We start from the raw sequence: 21,864 nt of genomic DNA, 5'->3' as shown, positions 1-21,864 counted from the left end.
TTTACACTTCTCACCCTGGATGACAAATTTAAGGGAAAAAAACAACATGAAATGTCTTAATAAGATGTTGGAACATATAATACAGTACAGTGCGTGGCATGAAACACAAAGTTGAGCAGCATTTGTATTCAGATTTTTCCATTTGTCACCCATCTGTATATATACTACAGTTAGAGAATAATTTACAGTAGTTACTGAATAATGTGCTTTTAGATGAACAACTTAGTTAAAGGGGTGAAGCAAATATTATATAATACATACATAATATTCAAAAGGAACATTTGTGTGGTGGTTGTGAGTATGCATGTCATTTAATGTGATGCTACATTTAATAATGTTACATTCATTTTTTTTTCTCTTTTTTCCATGTTCTCTAGAGTGAGACTGCAGCCAACACAGCAGATGTATTTACAACGGTGTGGGCGTAAAAGTGGCTGTGTAATTAGTTGTAGGCAATCTGTCAATTCAAACAAATAAAAACAAACACAATTTTTTTTAAAAAATATATATTTTTCCCCTCCTCAGTACAGTAATCATCATTGCAGTGAAATCTTTAGCCTAGTTAAGGAGTGATTCCAAATATGGACCTGTTGGGACCTCCACTGCTTAAAATATGCTTTCTAATTAATGGCCCTTCAAAACCTTGCTCAGAGTTTAGCTGGCTACTACCCGGATGTCTATTGCCTGTAAAAATGGAAAATGAGAACAGCTGTATATTGTCTTAGCAAATATTAACATAACACTATCTCACCATCACCCTCATGAAGATAGGATTCATTAAAGCAGTTATCTAACACCTCTTGTCTTTTCCGAACTAATGCAAGCACAAGCATATTCCTGGGAAGAAGCAGAGGCACTGCTTTTGTAACTTCCAGGATGATAGATATTAAAAGAATATCTGCTAGTGCTCTGAGTACAGCTCACTTTAGAGTTAATTAGCCCACTTCCTGCTTGCTGGAATGCAATGAAGGCTCGGACATTGTCCGTTACATCACCATTCAAAGCCTCATATAATGACAGAGAAAATTGCTAAAAAAAAAAAAAAAAAAAGGAAGGCAGGGATGAGACTTGGATACACACATTCACACACACAACTCATTCAACTTTTCAGATTAATTTCTTCAGTTAGACTCAAAACCAAGATGCCTTAAGGCTTGACACCATAGTGAACCACAGTGTCTATAGTTTCTCTTCACATTCCAAGAAATCATGAAAGACCATCTGAGTTGGGGTAATCATCTTATTTTTCTGTCCAAGTGTGATTATCCTTGCATTAAAAAAACATACAGGGGAAACTGTTGCCCCATGAATAACAGTACGGAAGCTATAGAAAAATCCCCTCCAGTGGATGGACGCATGTGGTTTGAGCTTTGATACGTATCAGAGCAAAGGCCACAGCTGCACAGCGATCACAGCCGGCTTTCGCTTTGAATTATTCTCTTTCATGTGTGCTGTGTCTTTCTACAGCCATTCATTCCTATCTCTTTCTAGCGATCATTTTTCATGTCTTTGCTTATACCATACATCCGCATAATCCTAAATCACTAATGTCAGGTGCTTGGATTAAGACTTCAGGATGTGATTATAATTACGCATTACATAAAATCTGTACAGCAGCCAAATATACACACACTGATCAACCATAACATTAAAACCACCTGACTAATATAGTGTAGGTCCCCCTTGTGCCTCCAAAACAGCTCTGACCCGTCGAGGCATGGGCTCCACAAGATCTCTGAAAGTGTACTTTGGTATCTGGCACCAAGACGTTAGCAGCTGATCCTTTAAGTCCTGTGAGCTGCGAGGTGGGATCTCCATGGATCGGACTTGTTTGTCCAGCACATCCCACAGATGCTCGATCAGATTGAGATCTGGGGAATCTGTAGGTCAAGTCAACACCTTGAACTCTTTGTCATGTTCCTCAAACCATTCCTGAACATTTTCCACATGACGTAAAACAAAACATGATTCATCAGACCAGGCCACCTTTTTCCATTGCTCCATGGTCCAGTTCTGATTTCACGTGCCCATTGTATGTATATATAATATATAACCTGAAAAAAATGGGCCATGAAATCAAAAACTACCCCCAAAAACTATACTTTCCTCATAAGCAAAGTTGGACAACATTTAAGATTAAAAGCAATGAACCATGAAGGATATTTACAGGCCACACACACACGATTAGCTTTTCCCACTTTAACACTGACAGAGCAATCTGAAATATGACTGTATGATTTACTGCTAAGAGGAAGTCCCATTTCAGCTTCACTAACATATCAAGGTCGGCTGCTACAGCTCCAGCACTTTCTTAATAAAAACCTGGTGTATATATCTGATTCCCAAACAAAGGGATTAGTTCTGGCTCACTTCATTCACAGATTTACAGCTGATAGGACTGAGAAGCCAAGCAGAACTCCCTGATCACAGTGCTCCAGATATATGCTCACTAATGCAGCCATTACAAAGACGTTAAAGTGGTTTAATCCAAGTTTAGTTCAAAAAGTCAGACTTTTTAGGGATTTTGGAAATTTTGCATTTTAAATTACCAACAAGCACAAAGCTGTAAGTTTACATACAGAACCAACATTTATTTTATTTACAAGCATTTCCCCTCTACTCTAATTATCCTTTTAACATGTTTTTTTTTCTGCTCACATTTTCCAAATGCATACAGTATATCCAGTACCTTTATGTCTAAGACAGGAAACAGGCAGCATTGAGAAAACAAAAGTCCACCACATTATTTATAGAACATTCCTCTGGAATACTGCTAGTCACAAACTTTACTCAGTAGTGTTATGGTACTAAAAGTGCACATGATCTATTTAGCAATTGACATACAGACATTCAACGACACATAGTCCTTATAATGACATTACACGATGCATTTCACACATTCAACAAGGCAAACCTATAGAAAGGCACAGGACTCACATCATGGCAATAATCCCTCAAAAGTAAAAAAAAAAAAAAAAAAAGAAAGAAAAACGAAAAATCATTACTGTACACTCATTAAGTCATTTCAAGTCTGTTAAAGGTTTCAAACTTCATCAAATTTGTTTGTGGCACAACAGGCTATAACTTCATTGTATAGTAGTCTAAACAAAAAGACTTCCACTGGGCCAATATTATGATTAGTAAACATCTACTACAGAGCATCTGAATTATTGTTTTGGGAATCTAAGCACTGATACACACGTTTAATTTTTTTGTGGTTTTATCTACCTATCAAGAACCTGAATTAATACACAATTAGTTATAGTAATGATAAGAATTTTGCTTAATAATCTTTACAGATGAAAATTAAACTGACAATTGTAAGGACATTTACAGCAATACATATTTGCCATCAGTTAAACCTTACACGTGTGTGAGCAGTATGTGTGACTCAAGACATAGGACAAGATAGGAAGGTTAAGGATAAGGTTAGTGTTTGTACTTTTTGAACAAAATCCAACCAGATCAACCTTGTTCATTTGAATTTGTGCACATTTCTCATGAAATCAGATTGATTACACCAGTGTTGTCAAATAATAATAATAGTAATAGTAATAGTAATAGTAATAATAATAATAATAATAATAATAATAATAATAATATGTGTTGAAATAGTAGTGCATTCAGTTTAAATATGGCATACTGTCCTTGCTCTAATGTAGATACACAGTTACGTTTGTACTATTGCAAGTTATTTGGGGTTTAACATATCAACATGCCACAACAATTATGCCAATCTATATCCTATGTAGATTTTTGAGTATGATTTTATACCAATTTAATTGTGTTTCAAACCTAAAATGCCATTTAAATAACTCTGTGATCACCCTATACTGAGAATTGTGCATTGTGTATTGGTACAGGAGATTGTTCTGTGGTTATCATATAACATTTCTCTCTTTTTCAAAATTACCTGAAGATACTGAAGGGATATGTGCATGTAATTTGCCTTTCACAGCATGTATGTGTTTTGCAATAATTGCTATTACATTAAAACAGTGATTATAGACCAGATTACAATTTAAGTAATAATAACATTCAGTGCCAGATAACATTTAACAAATGTGCTTGTAAGACATCAGCAAAATGCAATCAAAAGATCATCTAGTGACACACACAGGAATATGGTGAGGTTTTTTTTGTTTGGCACAAACATTTTACCACAAAAGGGGCAGGTTTTTTACTCTAAATTGTCCATGCTTGTCAAGGTGATCTGGGCTGAGTTTCCCAAAGCACTGTACGTTAAGATCATCATAACCTGCTCACTCTACCATATAACAGCGATCTTTGTGCTTTCTGAACACTTACATTTTTGCTATAGCTTTCTTTATGCATATTAAAGTTATTATACTCACTTGGTCACACGTTGACAGCAAAACCAAAGACCTTGACATGTAATTAAAGTATAATTAAAGTACAATAGATGACTAATGAGCAGTATATGACAAATATTCTTCATACACTTCTATCACTGTGGTCACATTAACATAACTGTCTTTCTGGTCTTTCTTAGCTGACAAAATGTTATAATATTTACATTTAAGAGTATGCATTTTTTTTCAATCTCTGTGCTACATACGTAACATTTACAAGTGTACAAAACCATGCAATTGACCCCGCATTCCTCAGGTTACATTAACATGTAGTGTTTGTAGTTCTATTTATAGGTATAAAAAGATAAAAGAAAAAAATAATCAATAAAATATTCAACTTTTTTTTGTAAAACAGGCTTGTTGTATTTTGTGTTCTTTTAAAAGAAACAGTAGCAGATATTGTAGTGCTGTGGTGAATATGGGACAGAGATCTCAAACCCTCTACAGTTTAAAGCTATTTATACAGCCTTACTCTGAAACGATTTTCATAGTTTGCCTTGCAAATAATTTCCCAGGCTGGGGTTGATTATTAATGAAAATATAGAAATAATCCCTAGAGCTTAACTAAACTCAAACAGCAGCATAATCAAATTTGTCAGTTTACAGTAACAGATGTACAAATTAAAAACCTAATGTTATGAAGAAACCAGAAGTATTCTTGCTGTTGTTCAAGTATGTTATCTCAACATTCTGTCAAACACATCGTACCTTAGTATTATAACGCTCTATAAGCATAAAGAATGAATGGCAAAGAGAACTTTGTTACTCAAGTCACAAAATCCTACAGATAGGTGGAAACTGTCAGACACAAACAACAGCCAACACCAGGAACACAGATGTTACAAAATCTTTACATATGCTGATGTGAAACCCAGCGTGTAGTTCAGAGAGAAGTGTCGAACCCCTTCTCTGCAGAGTCCTCATCTGCGTCCTCCTCTGACTGGCTTGCTTTGTGGTTCAGGTTCTCAGCGGTGGATGAGGTGCTAAGGCAGCCCGGTTCCCATTCGTTACTTAGCTTGCCTTTAGCGTTTTCCTGTACAAACTCTTGGATCTCCACTGGGAGTCGTCGGAACTTGTCCTGGTATTCCTGGTCCAGCTCGGTTTGATGCTATGGAAATAACCAAAACAAGATTTTAGCTTATAGGAAGCTATTAATTTCTATAACCTTATACATACCGTGTGATACCTACATCTTTAACTCAGATTAACTCACCCTGAGTGGTTTTTAACCATCCCCAGAGAGCTAAATACAGCCTGAAGTAAAATGTTAAAAGGTTTATAAATGGCATCTAACAGCATCGTTTGGGTGATTTAGCAGTTTAATAGTTGCACAGCGTGAAAGGAGCCTGGGTTCTGGGAGTATCCTACAATGCAGCTGAAGAGCACTGAAATGGCAACAGAAATCAAACTGAATTGAATTAAAATGATAGTTGTGTCACTATATCGCTCTGTCCTGTACCAGCTCTCCAAATTCACTTCTGCAGAATATGTTTTTTCTCCCAGGCATAGACTCCCCTAATGATTAAACATGACGGAATTGTATTCATTCTGACCCAATAATTGCGTTAATGCTTATTCAACTAGTTAACTACCCTGCTCAGTCTTCTGGGAGCATTGTAATTAAAGAAAAGCACCAAAGATGAATTGTGTCAGAGGCAATGACTGCGAAGCACACTCACTGTTCTTTTGCTTTTTGAGACTGTCATCATGTTTAAGGATACTTCAGCTGAAATCTGAGACAAAACTAGAGCTACTACTGTGCTTAATTATCTTTGAAACGTCTAAAAAAAGCATATTGTGAAGGCCTTGAGCTTTCTAAGGTCTTTATATGGTTTCATAATCTCATACACAGTAAGTCTTATAATATGCACTGAGCCTGTATAAAAATATTGGTAACACTTTCAGTAAAGGCCATATCTATAAGTACATATGAATACATTCATAACATACATTCATTTAGGCATTATACACATCATTATAATTATTCATGATACATTTTATAACAGTGTTTATAAACAATGCTATATATGTATTTTTGTGATATATCATATCACCAATGCAAAAGAAACCTTGTTTGCACAGTGCATAGTGTTTAACTGTAGACACACTGAGCTCTGCCCTATCTGCCCTATCTGTTTTTAATCGCTTAGTCATTTTTAATACAGATTGTAGCACCTTTTAAAAGCATCATCACATAAATTTTATCCATATCATTTATGAGTGTAGAATATTGAGGAACCAACTGTAATAACTTCCCACATGAATTTGTGTGTTCCAAGTAGTGCTTTGAACCAAAAAGGTTTATTAAACCCCCAGCATTTCCAACATTTTATTTATAATAATTTTATCAAGCCACAAACTACACAGTTATTAATAGTTATAATCATTATTGTTATTATATAGTTATTAATATAGTTCAAGTGTTCAATAAAAAAAAAAAAAAAAACAAGCAATGGCAACCATTCAACAACTAAGGATGGACACTGGGTGATATCTGAAGGGCTGCAACTGAATTTCTTTACCATTGGTCATGTGTTATGAACACTACTTATATCTTACTTATGTTATGTAAGGAATAAAACATGATAGGGCATGATGTTATAGGAAAAATGATCAACAGTGGGGTGGTCTGATAAGGCCTGACACAAACCATGTTGAATATTTATCAATAACATAACATCCCAAAGTGATTAATTCATCTAATACCACAGCAATTTGCCAAAGATTACTATTTTTATCGATTAAAGAACTTTAGTTCTAGTTACATTTAATGTCACATTTAATGTAACATTTAATGGAACGTTTGTAAAACATCTGGTCCTGTTATCACTTAACACTCTCCAGCCTACCTTTTTTCTCTTTTGTAAAGTTAATAAAATGGAAAAAAAAAAGCAGAAACTGCAAAGCCCTCCATCCTGAATACTTTCCTATGTTGGAAAACTTGAACAGTTTTACCTCTGATTGTCACAGTGCTGACGCCGGAGTCTTTTTCCAAAAATGCTAAACAGGTGAATAGAAACCTTCACCGTGTCAACAATTAAACACATTTTTTCAATCTTTTTTTATTTGGAGCGTCTGCCATACGATTTAATATATAGGGGGGCATGGTGGTTTAGCGCTGTTGCCTCACACCTCTGAGGTTGGGGGTTTGAATCCTGCCTCTGCCCTGTGTGCATGGAGTTTGAGTGTGCTTCGTGGGTTTCCTCTGGTTTCCACTGGTTTCCTCCTCAGCCCAAAGACATGCGTTGTAGGCTGGCTAGCATTTCCAAATTGACCATAGTGTGTGAATGTGTGTGTGCGTTTGTGCCTATGTGTGATAGCTCATTCACAGGGACTTGTATGGCAGATCCTCCACATAATCTAAGCCTAGTAATAAACGGATAAAGAAAATTTGTTGTTAGTTAACAAAAAAATCTGTTAGAAGACTTTTATCTAAATTTAAGGAAAGAGTCACAAATGTCAGCACTTTGCAAAAGTCAGTAAGTTTTCCACCACAGGTGAGCCTTCAGGACAGAGGACTTTGTGCTTTCCAGTTTCTCAGTAACCTGATAAGCTGCATTTTTGTTGGATTTTTTATCTTATTAACTTAAAGAAAGGGAAAAAAAAGAGAGGCTGGTGAAAGAACATCTGCTGCTATAACATTACAGGAACTAACATGCCTTGTGGACATTCAATTAAACAGTTGTAACTATAACCGGTTAAAAAGTGTGATGTGTAGCTAATTAATAAATTATTACAAATTGCATTTGTTTGCAAATCACTGTGATACTAGAGGAATAAAACACTCCAGGAAAATCTATAACAGGAAAGCAATTCACTTCAGCGTGGTATGATACCGCTTCATGTTGGGCCGTATCACACCACCCCAACGTGGATTATTTTTCTATAACAGCAGGCCTGTTGTGTTTCATTCCTTACATAATGTATTACATACACTGCTATAAAATGTTATGCTTTTTTTTTAATAATTTTTTTTAGAAATTATTTACAATAATGTGTATAATGCCTTATGAAAGCATTGTAACATGTACATAATTTGTGGTCTCTTATCCTCTCAGGTCCCTTTATCGCTCAAGGTGCCTTGTAGAAAATCATATTTTCACACAGCTGACAGTGACAGGGAGCATCCAGATGGCTGGAGATAGATGCCACATAGACGTCCCGCACAAAGCGTGACCTAGTTAGGTGAGGGACATCTGCTGTCCCCCTGCCAGCCTGGGCACAAAGACGATCGGATTAAAAATGCCACCTCGCCACTTATACCCACTCCTTAGCATGTGTGTGTGTATGTGTGTGTATGTGTATGTGTGTACATGAGCTGTATCTGTGTGTGGAGAGGGAACAGAGTGAAGCAACTGACTGCCAGGATGCCCAACTGTGTTTGACGGTAAGCTGAGTCACCTGCAGGCTTGGCTGTCCATGGCAGGCTTTGTGCGTGTGTATCTGTGGGTGTGTGTGCATGCATGCCACCTCTTTATCGCCTGGGGTGGTTGTGTGACAGCAGTGGTACTTAAAACTCAAGGGGAAGGTGAAAGGTTCATAGCCATGTTGGAGACGTGTGGGAGAGAAGTTACGATCTATGTTATAAAGGCAGGCATTGTACAAACTGTGTGTCACACCATCACTCCTTCAATACTTAACTGTCATTTTTTTTTAATTTCCAAAAGACTTTTAGACTTTGATTCCCTATTTTTGCCAAAACAGCTTGCACATTTTTTTCTATTTACTATAGATTGCTATTCACAATAGGCTAAGTCAATACTGGTGAGGTAGTAAACAGCTTCAAAATCATCTATAATGCAAACAGAATTAAACAAATGTAAACTGATCTCACCTGAAGGCATACCTGTTTTAGACATTTACGAGTCACAAGAACCACAAATACCCCTGTTTATATTTAACTTCTAGAACTTAATAATGACCAGAATGAAAACACTTCACCCTCATAAGCCAGGCTGCTTTAAGGAAAATGCTCAAACAATTAATCAGTCTGAATATGAGCTTAGTTGGTAGCTAGCCTATGTATCCATGTAGTCATTAGGTAAACATGAAACAGACCAGCCACCTGTTTCATATTTACAGAACGCTCAAAGTGGGGCTTGGCTTTACTTCCTTGAATAAAGTCTCAAGCCAAAGCAATTGGATTGTGACAGGTTTCTATGATTGATATGTTTGCATGCTCATACTGTATTCCTACAGTGTAATGAACATTTCATGGTCACATGAATGAAAGAAAAGCTCTAACCTGAAACAGCAGCTGTTAAATAGCAGCCTATGGGTAAAAAGCCCAGCGCTGAGGCAGCAGTCTGCAGGGTGTTGTGTTCTGGACAGGATGAACCAAATTAACTTGCTCACCTAAAGTGATCTCGAGCGATGAAAGCGTGACACAGTCTAGTTTCCACTCCCTCTTGAGTAGGGGATGTTAAATGTGTCTTCCCTCAAAAGACTTGTCATCTGTCAACTAACCAGCCTCAGATCCAATTCTTCAGATCGCCTAAAATACTTTGGGAGGATGATGACCTTCTTCAACATCTGTCCTAATTCTAAGCTACCAGTGAGTGAAAAGAGGCATTTCCACACTACACTGAACTGCAAATTAATTCACTGCCTTTTTTCCCTGGGATTATACTAGCCAAGACCCTAAAACTCTCACATATATACAGCAACCAAATTTTTTTTTTCTGTTTTTCATTTTTCATATTGTTTACATATTTATAGGCAAACATGTCAGTTGTGGACTAAAATAAGCAGTCCACCTGATAGATGGCCTCTGTTTGCTTCCAAGAGAACCCTAGCACAGTTTGATTATAGTCAGAACATGATCTGAGAAACATGTTGCGTATTTTGGGTTGTGGACAGATTTTTCTTCAGATGCAAACTGGTAACTAACAAATAAGCCACAGACTGAGCCAAAGAACATGCTGGAATGCTGCAGAAATATGAAGTGTTTTGGATATCTGGACCAAATAGAAAAAAGGTGTTTGACACTGTACAAGATTTTTGTAAACTAGTTATTGATATTATTATTTAATCATTTATTCAGTACTGGCACCATGTCCTCTGTGCCTGTTTGATTTCTGTAGCCAAAAGACTGTTTACATTTTCCGTCACTATCTTTCTGACCAACTAACAAGAGTTTTATGGTTACATTTCCATCCTTGCCCATTCCAACACTCCTCACAGCAAATGTCTTTTTTCCTTATTGGTTAGTTTAATTATTTTCAGAGTTAAACCAAACAGCAAACAAACCAAAAGCATTAATTTTCCTCTGATTCACATTCAGTAAACAGACTAATAGGTGAGAAAATGTCCCAAGTGTATCCGAACACACATTTCCTAATTGCACTGGTTAAATAAATGCATGTCATTTACCAAATACTTTATTTTCACTTTTTATTATGAATCAATTATCCAAAAAGTTATAATATATCAGTATGAGTCCAAACAGTGATAAAAAAATGTTAACAACAACCTTACTTGAAGCTGTTTTTTTTCTGTGGCTGAATCTCTATTGCCATTATTTTATTGCTCTACATAGGTTCAACAAGACCCTTAGGTCATTCTGTATGTAGTGACTATATACAGGAATAGAAAATCATTTGGGATTTGGCCTAACTGAGTGTTGGAAGGCCTTAAATAAATAAATAAAAAAACTCTTACTGATGTTATTTTTATGTGGATTACTGGTAGCCTATAAGAAATGTAAAGATGCCAGCCAATGGTCAGCATTATATGGCAATATACATTATATTGCCATAAGTATGTGGACACCTGATCATCACATCCATATGTGGGCCTTCCCCAATTTTTGCCACAAAGGTGGAAGCATGAAATTGTCTAGCATGTCTTTGTCTTTGTATGCACTGGCACTAGGATTTCCCTTCACTGGAACTAAGGGGTCCAAACACGTTCCAGCATTACCCTGTGCACAAAGCGAAGTCAATAAAGATATGGTTAGGCTATCAGGGCAATGGTAGCCCAGTGGTTAAGATGTTGGCCTACTGATTGGAAGGTCATGAGTTCAATCCCCAGCACCACCAAGCTGCCACCACTGGGCCCTTGAGCAAGGCCCTTAACCCTCAGCTGCTCAGTTGTATAAATGAGATAAATGTAAGTCACTCTGGATAAGGGTATCTGCTAAATACGATAAATGTAAATGAAGAACTCGAGTGGCCTGCACAGAGCCCTGACCTCAACCCCACTGAACACCTTTTGGATGAACTGGAACGTTGACTGCACCCTAGACCTCTTCACCTGATATCAGTTCCTGAACTCACTAATGTTCTTGTGGCTGAATGGTCAAATCCACACAGCCACACTCCAACATCTAGTGGAAAGCCTTCTGGGAAGAGTAGAGGTTATTATAGTTGTAAAAGGGGCACTAAATCTGGATGTTCTAAAAGCACTTTTTGAATCTAGGATGTTCAAAAAGCACACAAGGGTGTGATTTTTCAGGTGTCCACATACTTTTGGTCATATAGTATAGTAACATGATTCCCAAACATTTCTGATCTTAAATAAATAAATAAAAAAAAGCCAACTATGTTATTTTCCTGTAGTTCCTGAATTATGCACATCAAAGTTTCAAGGCAGTCATTAAGCTCTGGCAACTAAACTTCAAGTCCAAACACATTTACAGCTATTGCTATGCAAATAAGCTGCATCTGTAAGCAATCTGGATAGAAGTGATGATATGTATGCAAATTGTCTAATATTTGCTTCTAAATGAACAGCCTTCATGCCTTTTTGCTTTCTCTCACTTCTTGTCTTTTGCGATTCCCAACACTGCAGAGGGAGATGCTCATATAAATCCAAGTAATGTATATTGGAAGGGCACTATTTGAGAACATCCAACACAAGACTAGGGCACAACTTAAGAGTCTCTGATATAAATATAAATGAGAAAAAATCTGCAGATGAATGTATCTCAGTCTGAATCCCTTTGTCAGTTCCCTCTGCCTTTCAAATAAATAACCACTTGAGCCATGGCAGAAAATCCTCTCTACAAAAGGAAGGGGATTGAGTGCTCTCCTCACAAGCAATGGAATGAAAGCAAAGTATTTCCAGAGCCTCCATCCCTCTGTGGGAATGCCAATCATGGTTGGCACAGGAGTTTAGGTTCCACTGGTATCTATCGAGCGACAGTGGTTCCCCCAGTGTGAGGAAGAAGGCAGGCCGTGTGCATTATTAATACTAACCAGCACACATGAAACAAGCCTGGTGAGCACTGTTGAGGAAAAGCATGGCCGAGGCAGAACAGAGGACTTTAGCTGCTGGCCAGGAAATCTGTGAGGCCTATGGAAAACACATGAAGTGTGTGCCAGTCTTTATCTTTCTGTTTCTGGATGCATAACCAAATGCAAGGGGTCACAAGCTGTTCTGTGTCCATGTCTGTGCAGAGACGGAACACTCCATCTGTCTCCCTTGATACTGTCAAGCCATAAAAAATCCATTTTTCCCCCTCATTCTCCATATGACTCTTTGATCTTCGGGCAATCTCATATTTTCATATCCATATTAGGCTATATCTGTGTATTAATGCATTCATGTACTTATAACTATGTACTGGCATTATTTCAAGATCTTGAATTATAAGGTTATCTGATAATCATGTGATTTTAAGATACTGAGCCACACAATTTTTGACCCTCAATAAGGTAAAGGTTTTGGTGTAAACCTTCTTACACAAACTGATATACCGTAAGGTCCAAAAGTCTGAGACTATATGGAAAATCTGGAATTTTTTTTATATTTAAAATTTTGAAAATTCTAAAAACAAAAAATGCAAGTGTGCAACATCTTGATTACTCAATATTCAAGATGTTGCACAATTTCTAGGTCACTATTTAAATGTAAGCAAATTTGTTGTATTGACCATGTTAACTACTTTGTACAAAAGGTCAGATTTTTCATGAGTCTTATCCCTTCCATTGAAGCACATATTCAGATGACACACTGATGGATTTGATCTAACATGGATCATCAGGTTTTACACAAACTTGTGGAGTCTGTGTCAGCTCGAGTGCATACTGTCATTAAAGCAAAAGGGGTCTAAGACTTTTGGACCCCACTGTTACTAAATGTCATATTTAATTTATAGTATTAACTCACTTTTTCCAAAAATAATTCCAACCTCTCTATTTGTTGCCTTGTATCTCTGCTACAGTGTTAGACCATATTTAGTTCTTAAAGGGAACCACAGCTGAATTTTAAAGGCCAAAAGTCCTAGAAGTGATTTTACATGTTGTATATTTCGAAAAGGCACTTGATTATGTAGAAATGGCATTTTATGTTAATGGCATTTAGTGGCATTTAATGCATACATACATCATTTTATGATTATGTACTGCAATGGCATTATGTTATACCCCATGTAGTGTTCATATTGGAATTATTTGTGTTAGCTGGGGCTTAACATGTCCTAGCATGTCCTTCTCTGAGGTCAGAACATGCTAACAGTGCAAGATCTCAGTGCGTCAGTTTCTTGGCAGCTCAGTGGAGGAACAAGCATCCGTCTCCACTCCAAAGTGCCCCATGTGTCTATTCCTTCAGTTCTAATCTCTGTGCTGGACTATCTGTATTGGGCTGTTTATGTAGGCTTGTTTGGGCTGGAACTTTGTGACTTTCTGTATCAGTGTGTTGAGCTGAATCAGTGTACTAGACTATATCTATCTGGACTGTATTCCTCTCTGTTTGCGTTTAGCTGTGTATCCATGTTTGTTAGGCCGTACGTCTCTGTGGGTATCTATGTATCTACCAGTGTATCTTTCTGTATTTGCATGCTGGACCTAATCTGTGTGTATTATCTATCTGTGTAGGGGCTGTCTCCATGCTCTGGCCTCTATCTCCAACTTGGGTCAGGGTGTGTGGTATCTTGTCCTAGAAGCCAAGCTGTTGAGTGAAGAGGGGTTCAGGGCCAGGATGAGTGTTGCCATGGAGATGGCACAGAGCTGCTGTGTGTGAAGACGCACAAGCATTTTGTGTCAGGTTTTGTATTTGTATCTGGCCTCTGTTACGCAGAATAGGGCTGAGTAGACCATGACATTAGAAAAGAAACGTGGTTGATAAACTAATCTTGGTGTGACTCAGAAGCTCTATTGCAGAGTCACTTAAACTGTCCATTAAACAAACCAACAAACCAGAACAGAGACCTTACATTACGTGTTTCAAGAAAAAAAACACCTAAACCTAAATTATGTGCAATTAATCACATTTAATTTCATATTTCGTAGTAAATCTGGAGTATTGTGCAAATTTTATTAGTAAAATATCCCAATAATGTTCATTTGGGAAGTCAAGTTTTGTAAAAATCATAGAAAATTAAACGTCAGCACTGCAGATCACCAATAAAGAGATCAGACCAGATTTAACTAAACCCTGAGATCAGATTAATTTGGCTGGAATTTGAACTGTCTTATTTTAATGAGGATCAAAATGCTTAGCTTGTCGCAACCTGCTTGTCTCTTTCACATTTTCAAAGTGCCGCTGAAGGTCATTGCTCATTAGTTTATGCCACATGCTGTGCAGCTGGGAGCCCCGGTGGCCATTTTGATTGGAACGTTAGCAGGACACTGTCACCTGTGTGCACACACACCGAGGTGTGACAGCGTTCATCTGCCATTCCCCATTCCTCCTCCAATCTCACTCTGTCGGGCACTGCGCAATACCCGCAACACTATGGTTAAAGGTGTGATAACGGGTGTAGAGATTCAAACAGGAACATGTAATTGATCTGTAAAATGCTTTCGAAGATATCTAAAAGCCTGTGCTAATAGAGCGACTGCAACAGATATTAATTTGCAGTGTGCAGTCTCACTATATGAGCCACCCCCTCCCTCCAACCCCCACCTCCTCCTCTCTCTTATCTGCTTTCCTTGGTGAGCTCAAGGCAAGCAGAGTCCAGAGACCGTTCTCCAGCAGGTCTCCAAAGACCCAGGGATGGTTATAGCTGTCCATTAGTGGCTGCTCTGAGGCGTGAAAATGGGTCGGGACTACTTCTCTCTCTCTCTCTCTCTCTTTCTTGCTCTCTCTCTCTCCCTCTCTCTAGGATATTAGCTTTGCCCTGGTTAATTTTACTCCCTCCTATTTCTGCCTGCTGATGTGGGGTTCAACCACAAATAAACAGCTGAATTTGTCTGACCTGATTTGGTGTGAGGGAGATTTTTTTCCTCTGAAGTAAATCCTGAAAATATCTATGAAGTTAGATATTTGTGACCTAAGTTTTAAAGTGTACATAGGGCTCTACCCATATCATCAAACCACCACTAGATAACAGAAAATATATATGTTAAAAGCAATAGTAGCTATATTAAATAGCAATAGCGTCCACAGGGGCAGGTGGGGTAGATATACTACTATAATTACCTCTTTTGAGTAACCAATGGTTTAAAAACATTGCTATTTGACAGATATAAGCTAATGTTCCATTGATTTGCTCGTCTTTCAGGGTGGTCACTGTCCCATTTAGCTCAGTAGAATTGGCACCTAGTGGTCAGAAATGGGAACTGCAACAATCACTAATTGAGATCCAGTGTGGCAGGAATCACGCTGCCCCATGCTCGCTCTATGGACATTTTTAGTGTAGGAGGAGCAGTGGACAAGACAGGTAATGACAGTGTTACCAGTCACGGATCTTGTTTTATAGCAAATAATCGGAATTAAGTCTTAATCGTAATACATTTCTGCAAACAAAGGCAAAGTGTAAGTACAGACAGTGTGTCTGTGATGTACAAAACCATTTCTATTGTAACATACAGTATATTGCAAAAATTGGAAGAGCGCAAGGGGAATTGTAGAGTCGATTATGTTCGTACATGAGAAGTGCATGTGCACTATGTTGACCCTGCGTCCCACACAAAGGCTGAGTCTCCCTTGTTCAATCCCCAGATAGTTTCAGTTCTTTTGTGTGGTTTTGAGATGGCTGGATATTTACTTAAACCTGGGAACCCTAGTGAATTATATTATTTCTTCTGCATGCGCCTTGCTCACTGTGACATGGCAACATAAACACACCTGCTGTATCACACACAGTTGCACGATCTACAATCACTCAAAACAAGCTGCTATAGGCTGTATGCTGGATGACTATATGTTGTCCACTATCAATGCATATTATGGGATTACTCTAAAAATTCCCTAGATAGCAGCCTATAGTCATCTGTGATAGCCTCTCTACTTATATTTGTTTGAGGTTATGTAATTTTCAATGTCATTCAGCCCCACCAAAACCTATGGTCTCTAGCTGCTGCTGAATAAAAGATACTTATAAACTGAGTGAATGCGAATAATCCATTTACACATTAGATCACAAGACGAGGAATTAAGGTTGCCCACTAAATCAGCAGTAACTAGACTAAAATCTAGCTTACGCTTGCATAATATTGCTATCAGTTGCTAAAACAGTGGCCTACATGGACCTTGTTGATACATCATTGGGCTGAGGAAGTAAGGCTTTAGCACCAAAGTTGTGCTGTAGTGCCCTCTTGAGTCTGCTGATGTAACTACTGTCCCTCATCTCTTCCTTCACAGTAGAGTGTGGTGCAAAAGCACTAGATGTTGAAACACTTCAGCTCAACGTGAACCAAAGGAAACTTAACTGGGAATGAATATCCTTATTTTCATGACACTTTAAGCAAACAATGATGGCATTAGCACATGTAGGTTTGGCAGACATATTACTGGTATTTTCATGAACTCTAAAGTAGGTGGTAACCTGGTGGAGACCAGCATATGTCAAAAAAAGTGCTTGGGTTTGAAGGAATACCTTACCAAGAGGTGTGTTCAGATATGCTGCTGCAATATGCAATCAAATCAGCTCCTCTTAAAAACTCTGTGCCATTTGCTCAGTGCAGTGACATTTTTGTAATGACAGGATGAATCCAGATTTTATATTAATGTTTTCTGTGGTGGAAATGACCAGCTGGCTGTCCTAACACACAACAAATGTATTCTGTCTTTTTGTGTGTGTTATTAGGTGTTCACTCATGTGAGACAGTCTAAGTCAATGTTTATATCGGATCATTTCTTGTCCTTATTATGACATACAGTTGGCAAGTCTAGTATGAATTAATTTTGTTAGACATTCTGTTGAGTCTGTTAATTACATGATGTTCTGTACCTAATCACACATCAACTGCTTCAGTCGTATATTGTTAGTAGCTGGGTGAATTAGCCTATTTACACCTTTGGCAGTGAGTACTGACAAGCTCAATTTTAGACCAAAGTGGATTGGAAAATGCATCTGTGCTGGCAGATTTCAAATGCCACACCTCTTGTTTGTGATGCTCCACCTAGGTTAACACAGGCACATTCATTTGTGTCCACAAAAATAGCAACAGGATGAAAAGACGAAGAAATTATGGTAACAATTTATATGAAGCCCATATTTATTAATCATAATTGTACTTATAAGACTATGTAAGTCTTATAAGTAATTACTTAACTAATTACTATAACTAATTCATTGATAACCTATAATCATGTTGTAATGCAAGTGTTGATGTGAACCAGGGTATATTCAGATACATCATGTAAAGTGCACACTGTAGTATCTTTATACATTCAGTGTCTTAGGACGTTCCTTACTATATCCTATTTCACACATCAACACATTATTTACACATAGCGTTAAGCTGTACAAAATCTCACCTCATGCAAATATGACCAAGACTATTTTTTACTATATTTTCTTTGACCATCACTGTTATTTGTCTCCACCATAGTTTGTATGTTTCCTATTTTTATTCTATATTCTTGTTTTGCTCCAATATTTCACTACATCTTGCACGATATTGCACAAAGCTTGTGCATATGACAATCTTGAATATTGGTGTATTCCACCACCTTTATAAGTTTTAATGACCTGGGCTTTTTTTTTTTTTTTACTTATATTCTAGCCGTTTTTTTTTTTTTTTTTTTTGGAATTAATCTGAAATGAAGCGTTTCCATATTTCAATACAAAAATGAAGTTATAACTAATGTTTAAATAGTGTCTTAAAACTAACCTACAATGAATAACATATTCTTTACTCTACAAACTCAATTATGACATTTGCAATGTTTTATAATTGTTAATAACGATTTCATTTGCTTCATAATAATCCAAGGGTCATTATTTTATTTTTAATAAATCTTGTGCAGTAGAACCCATGGCATTATAATGAATGGTGACACTTGTGTTACAACATGATACTAAGATATCAAGGAATTACTTACAGCACATTATTAAAGCTTTATGAGCCTTTATTAGAGTTTATCAGAATGTTTAGAAGGAATTATAAGCACAGTTATAATGATTTATGAATATTGGCTTCATAGAAAGCGTTACCAAAATTCAAATATGTGTAACTAAATTAGCAATATGCCCGAGTTATACCATTAAATCATGGCTGTGTCCGCATGAAAATAGAGTTCTTACATAATATGTACCATGTATTAAATTAAACAATGGACAGCATGGCGGCCTAACCATAAATGCTCCATGAAGCAAAACACTAAAATGACTTTTCACAATCCATCCAAGACTTGTGATGGAGAAGTCATTTAGTCAGCAGGAGCATAGGACATCACAAAACTCACCTTGCTTTGGTTAGTCAATAATGTTACGGTCAGGGAACAAATAGATAAAAAAAGAAGACAAATTAAAGGTTAAACTCAACAGTGTACAAAGACTGGTCTTGCAGAATGTTACAAAACAGGCACTATAGATTTACCTATAATCTAAATATGCCTGTATGTTAGTATGTTACAGGATATTTATATAAGCCAGATCAACACAACCCAACCCAACACACATACACACCAGCACCACGCAGACACAGCCCAACTAATGACAGCACCCAGGGGTTGTCCCAGATGTGCCACAGCCCAGCATTTTAGAGAATGGTTTTCTAACAGAGCAGAGTTTTTATCACTGGGTTAATGTTATACCGCTGGTAGAGGTTAGGAGGTGGAATTGGCACTATGCTTACTTACAGCAGACAGAAAACCTCCACTCATTCTGAGCCTAAGAAGCAGTGCAGGCTTTTTTAGGATTGCGTTCAGTATTAGAGCTTTGATTTATGATATGCTTGGATGCGAAGCGGCTTACCTTCTCCATCTTGCGAACAGTCATCCTAAAATAACAGTGACAATGAGGTGATACACACACTGTCCGTGTGTGCTTTGGGTGACATGCAGAGTGATTTCATGGCACGTTTAGTGTGATGGTGAAGAAAAACAGATTCTCTCATACCTTCGGCTTCTCCTCCAGGATTTGCTGCCGAATGAGTTTGTGTGCTTCGATCAACTTCTCGTGCCTTTTGCTTTGAGCGTCTTCCAGCTTAAAAAAGACAAAACAAATATGGAGGAGATGAAGCTGTTAATATCTACACCACGTGATTAATAGTTCTGTTTGAAGCTTGTGGACTGTGTAATAATGTTTCTTTTTACTCACCCTTTTGATATACTGTACAACCTCATTCACATGTGACCTGTTGATTTCTAACTTCTCTCTGTAAGAGACACAATGAATACTGTAACAAAAGCAGTCTGAATTAAAGTGCTATGCAGCAACTACCTGACTAACTAGGAAATTATTTGTCCACTGGAAATGTTACATAAAAATGTAAATACAGCCTCAGAAAATAAGTAGTGAACTATACCTTTTCAGATATGATGCTTGTCACTGGGGTGGAATACTAGTTTTTGTATATTTTTAAATCTTTCACTTCTTAGTTCCTTTTCTGACTAATGCCCTTCTTACCTGGTCACTGATTTAGTGGAATTTCTCTAGGCACAGTGTTGGATTGTGCCATATTCTTTCCATTTTTTAATAATGGATTTAATGATGCTCAGTGGGATGTTCAAAGTTTGGGATTATTTTTTTTCCCCTAAATCCTGAGTGATATTTTTCCAGAGCTTTGTCCCTGACTTGTTTTGATAGCTTCTTTGTCTTCATGATGCCCTTTCATAAAAAGTTGGGAATAGGGAACAAAGAGGGTGGATTGGGGAACAAATATTGTTTATAGTGCACAGAAACTTGTTGCTGGAGTAGAGAGTCAAAACAACAAAAACTGGGTCAGTGTCTAATTACTTGAACTGCGCTGTACTGTATATCTCAAAGGGCCGTTGTAATAGTAGTGAACCCTCTCAAACACAGTACAATGACTTACTCCTCTGTTAGATTCTTCTCTTTCGATTTTGCCTCATGTATCCTCTCCTGTCTTTTCTTGTCCATCCTTTTCTTCAACTCTTTCTTTTCTCTACAGATAGATCATAGAAAAGTGTTGCACAGGTCACATACAATAATGATACAATATAAACTAATTCAAGATTCAAAGCATTTATTGTCATGTGCACAGTGAGGAAACCAAGTTTCCCTGTACAATGAAATTCTTTCTTTGCTGTCCACATTAAATGCCACATTAAAACAACGTAATAAAGTGTAGACTTTAAAAAATAAAATCTTAATAAAATAAAATCTTGCTTGAATCCAGTCTATTTATAGTGCAATGCTTACTTCTCACACAGCTCCTTAAGTTTCTTCAGCTGGTTACTCTGACATTCCTCAGCTACAGTGGTCAGCTTCTCCACCAGCTGGAAGAGTAGATAGTTCAGAAACACACACACACACACACACAAGCAAATGAGGAGAGTGAGTCATACAGAAGTAATATATTTAATGTAACAGTACTTCAAGCTTTATCTCTCCTGCCTGACTGCATGTTATGCTCTCCAGGCCTGGTCCTGCAGGACACTCATTAATTTGGGATTCTGTCAGCTCTGAGGCTGCTGCTTTTAATGAGGAAATTTACTGAGGTTTCTGCTCTTAATGAGGAAATATATATAATAGAGATCTTAACACATAAAGCTATAAAGGTATACAGGTAAAGTCCACATAGACATCATAAGGAAAGACCTGGTTAAACGCTGCATCAGTCCCTGTGTGACACAGATCCAAATACATGCTGCATTAACTGCTCAGCAATGAAGCAGAAATATATCGTACCGCTGAGCTCAACAACCTTTAGCGAAAAAAAAAAGAGATGAGCTTGTCTTGCACAGTTAGGAGAGTTTAGTTGGGGAACACTGTGTCCACTGTAGTTGGAAACTGGCCAATTTTAAGTAGGTGGGTTCAAGAGCATGGGAAAATACTACAAAAGTTATAGCCGGACACACCACCCCATCGTTGCTCTGCAGCCCTTGGTTTAGTTGTCAGTGTATTTGCCAAGGCATTTTACAACCTCAAACTGGACTTTTGTCTCTGTTTCAGTCACTGCTGCCAACCTGTAACCCATTTGTCTATATTTCTCATATTATTATATCCTTTGAAGTTCTTGTTATTTGATAAGATGTGTCCAAAAATGGTACTTTAACTAACATATAACACCGAAAGTCAGCCACGACAACACAAGAAAGCGATGTACTTTGGTGTGTGACTTAACTCGCAAATTTCGCTTATTTTGTGCACATTTGTTTACTCTGATAAGCAACACTTACTAAAAATCATAGT

The 21,864-nt window shown here is 37.5% G+C and overlaps 1 protein-coding gene across 8 annotated transcripts in view; it reads right to left on the bottom strand.

The window, feature by feature from the left end:
• Nucleotides 1–2,461: 2,461 nt before the first annotated feature.
• The window catches only part of LOC113545247 (1-phosphatidylinositol 4,5-bisphosphate phosphodiesterase beta-1), a 105,068-nt gene continuing 85,665 nt past the window's right edge, over nt 2,462–21,864 (bottom strand). For 5 of the 8 annotated variants that reach the window (XM_026944484.3, XM_026944485.3, XM_026944486.3 and 2 more), the window contains 5 exons: nt 20,872–20,948; nt 20,525–20,614; nt 19,807–19,864; nt 19,606–19,692; nt 2,462–5,481 (listed from right to left, as the gene is read on the bottom strand). In XM_026944484.3, coding sequence (XP_026800285.3) covers nt 5,257–5,481; nt 19,606–19,692; nt 19,807–19,864; nt 20,525–20,614; nt 20,872–20,948 — 537 coding nt within the window. In that variant the 3' untranslated portion in view covers nt 2,462–5,256. Of the gene's footprint in view, nt 5,482–19,461; nt 19,487–19,605; nt 19,693–19,806; nt 19,865–20,524; nt 20,615–20,871; nt 20,949–21,864 lie in introns of those variants that run through there. The other 3 variants (XR_004580138.2, XM_034313791.2, XM_026944487.3) reach the window with 2 other exon arrangements.

Source organism: Pangasianodon hypophthalmus, chromosome 19 (assembly GCF_027358585.1).
Source record: "Pangasianodon hypophthalmus isolate fPanHyp1 chromosome 19, fPanHyp1.pri, whole genome shotgun sequence".
NCBI classification, from domain to species: Eukaryota; Metazoa; Chordata; class Actinopteri; order Siluriformes; family Pangasiidae; genus Pangasianodon; species Pangasianodon hypophthalmus.
This window is presented reverse-complemented; position numbering and strand designations above follow the sequence as displayed.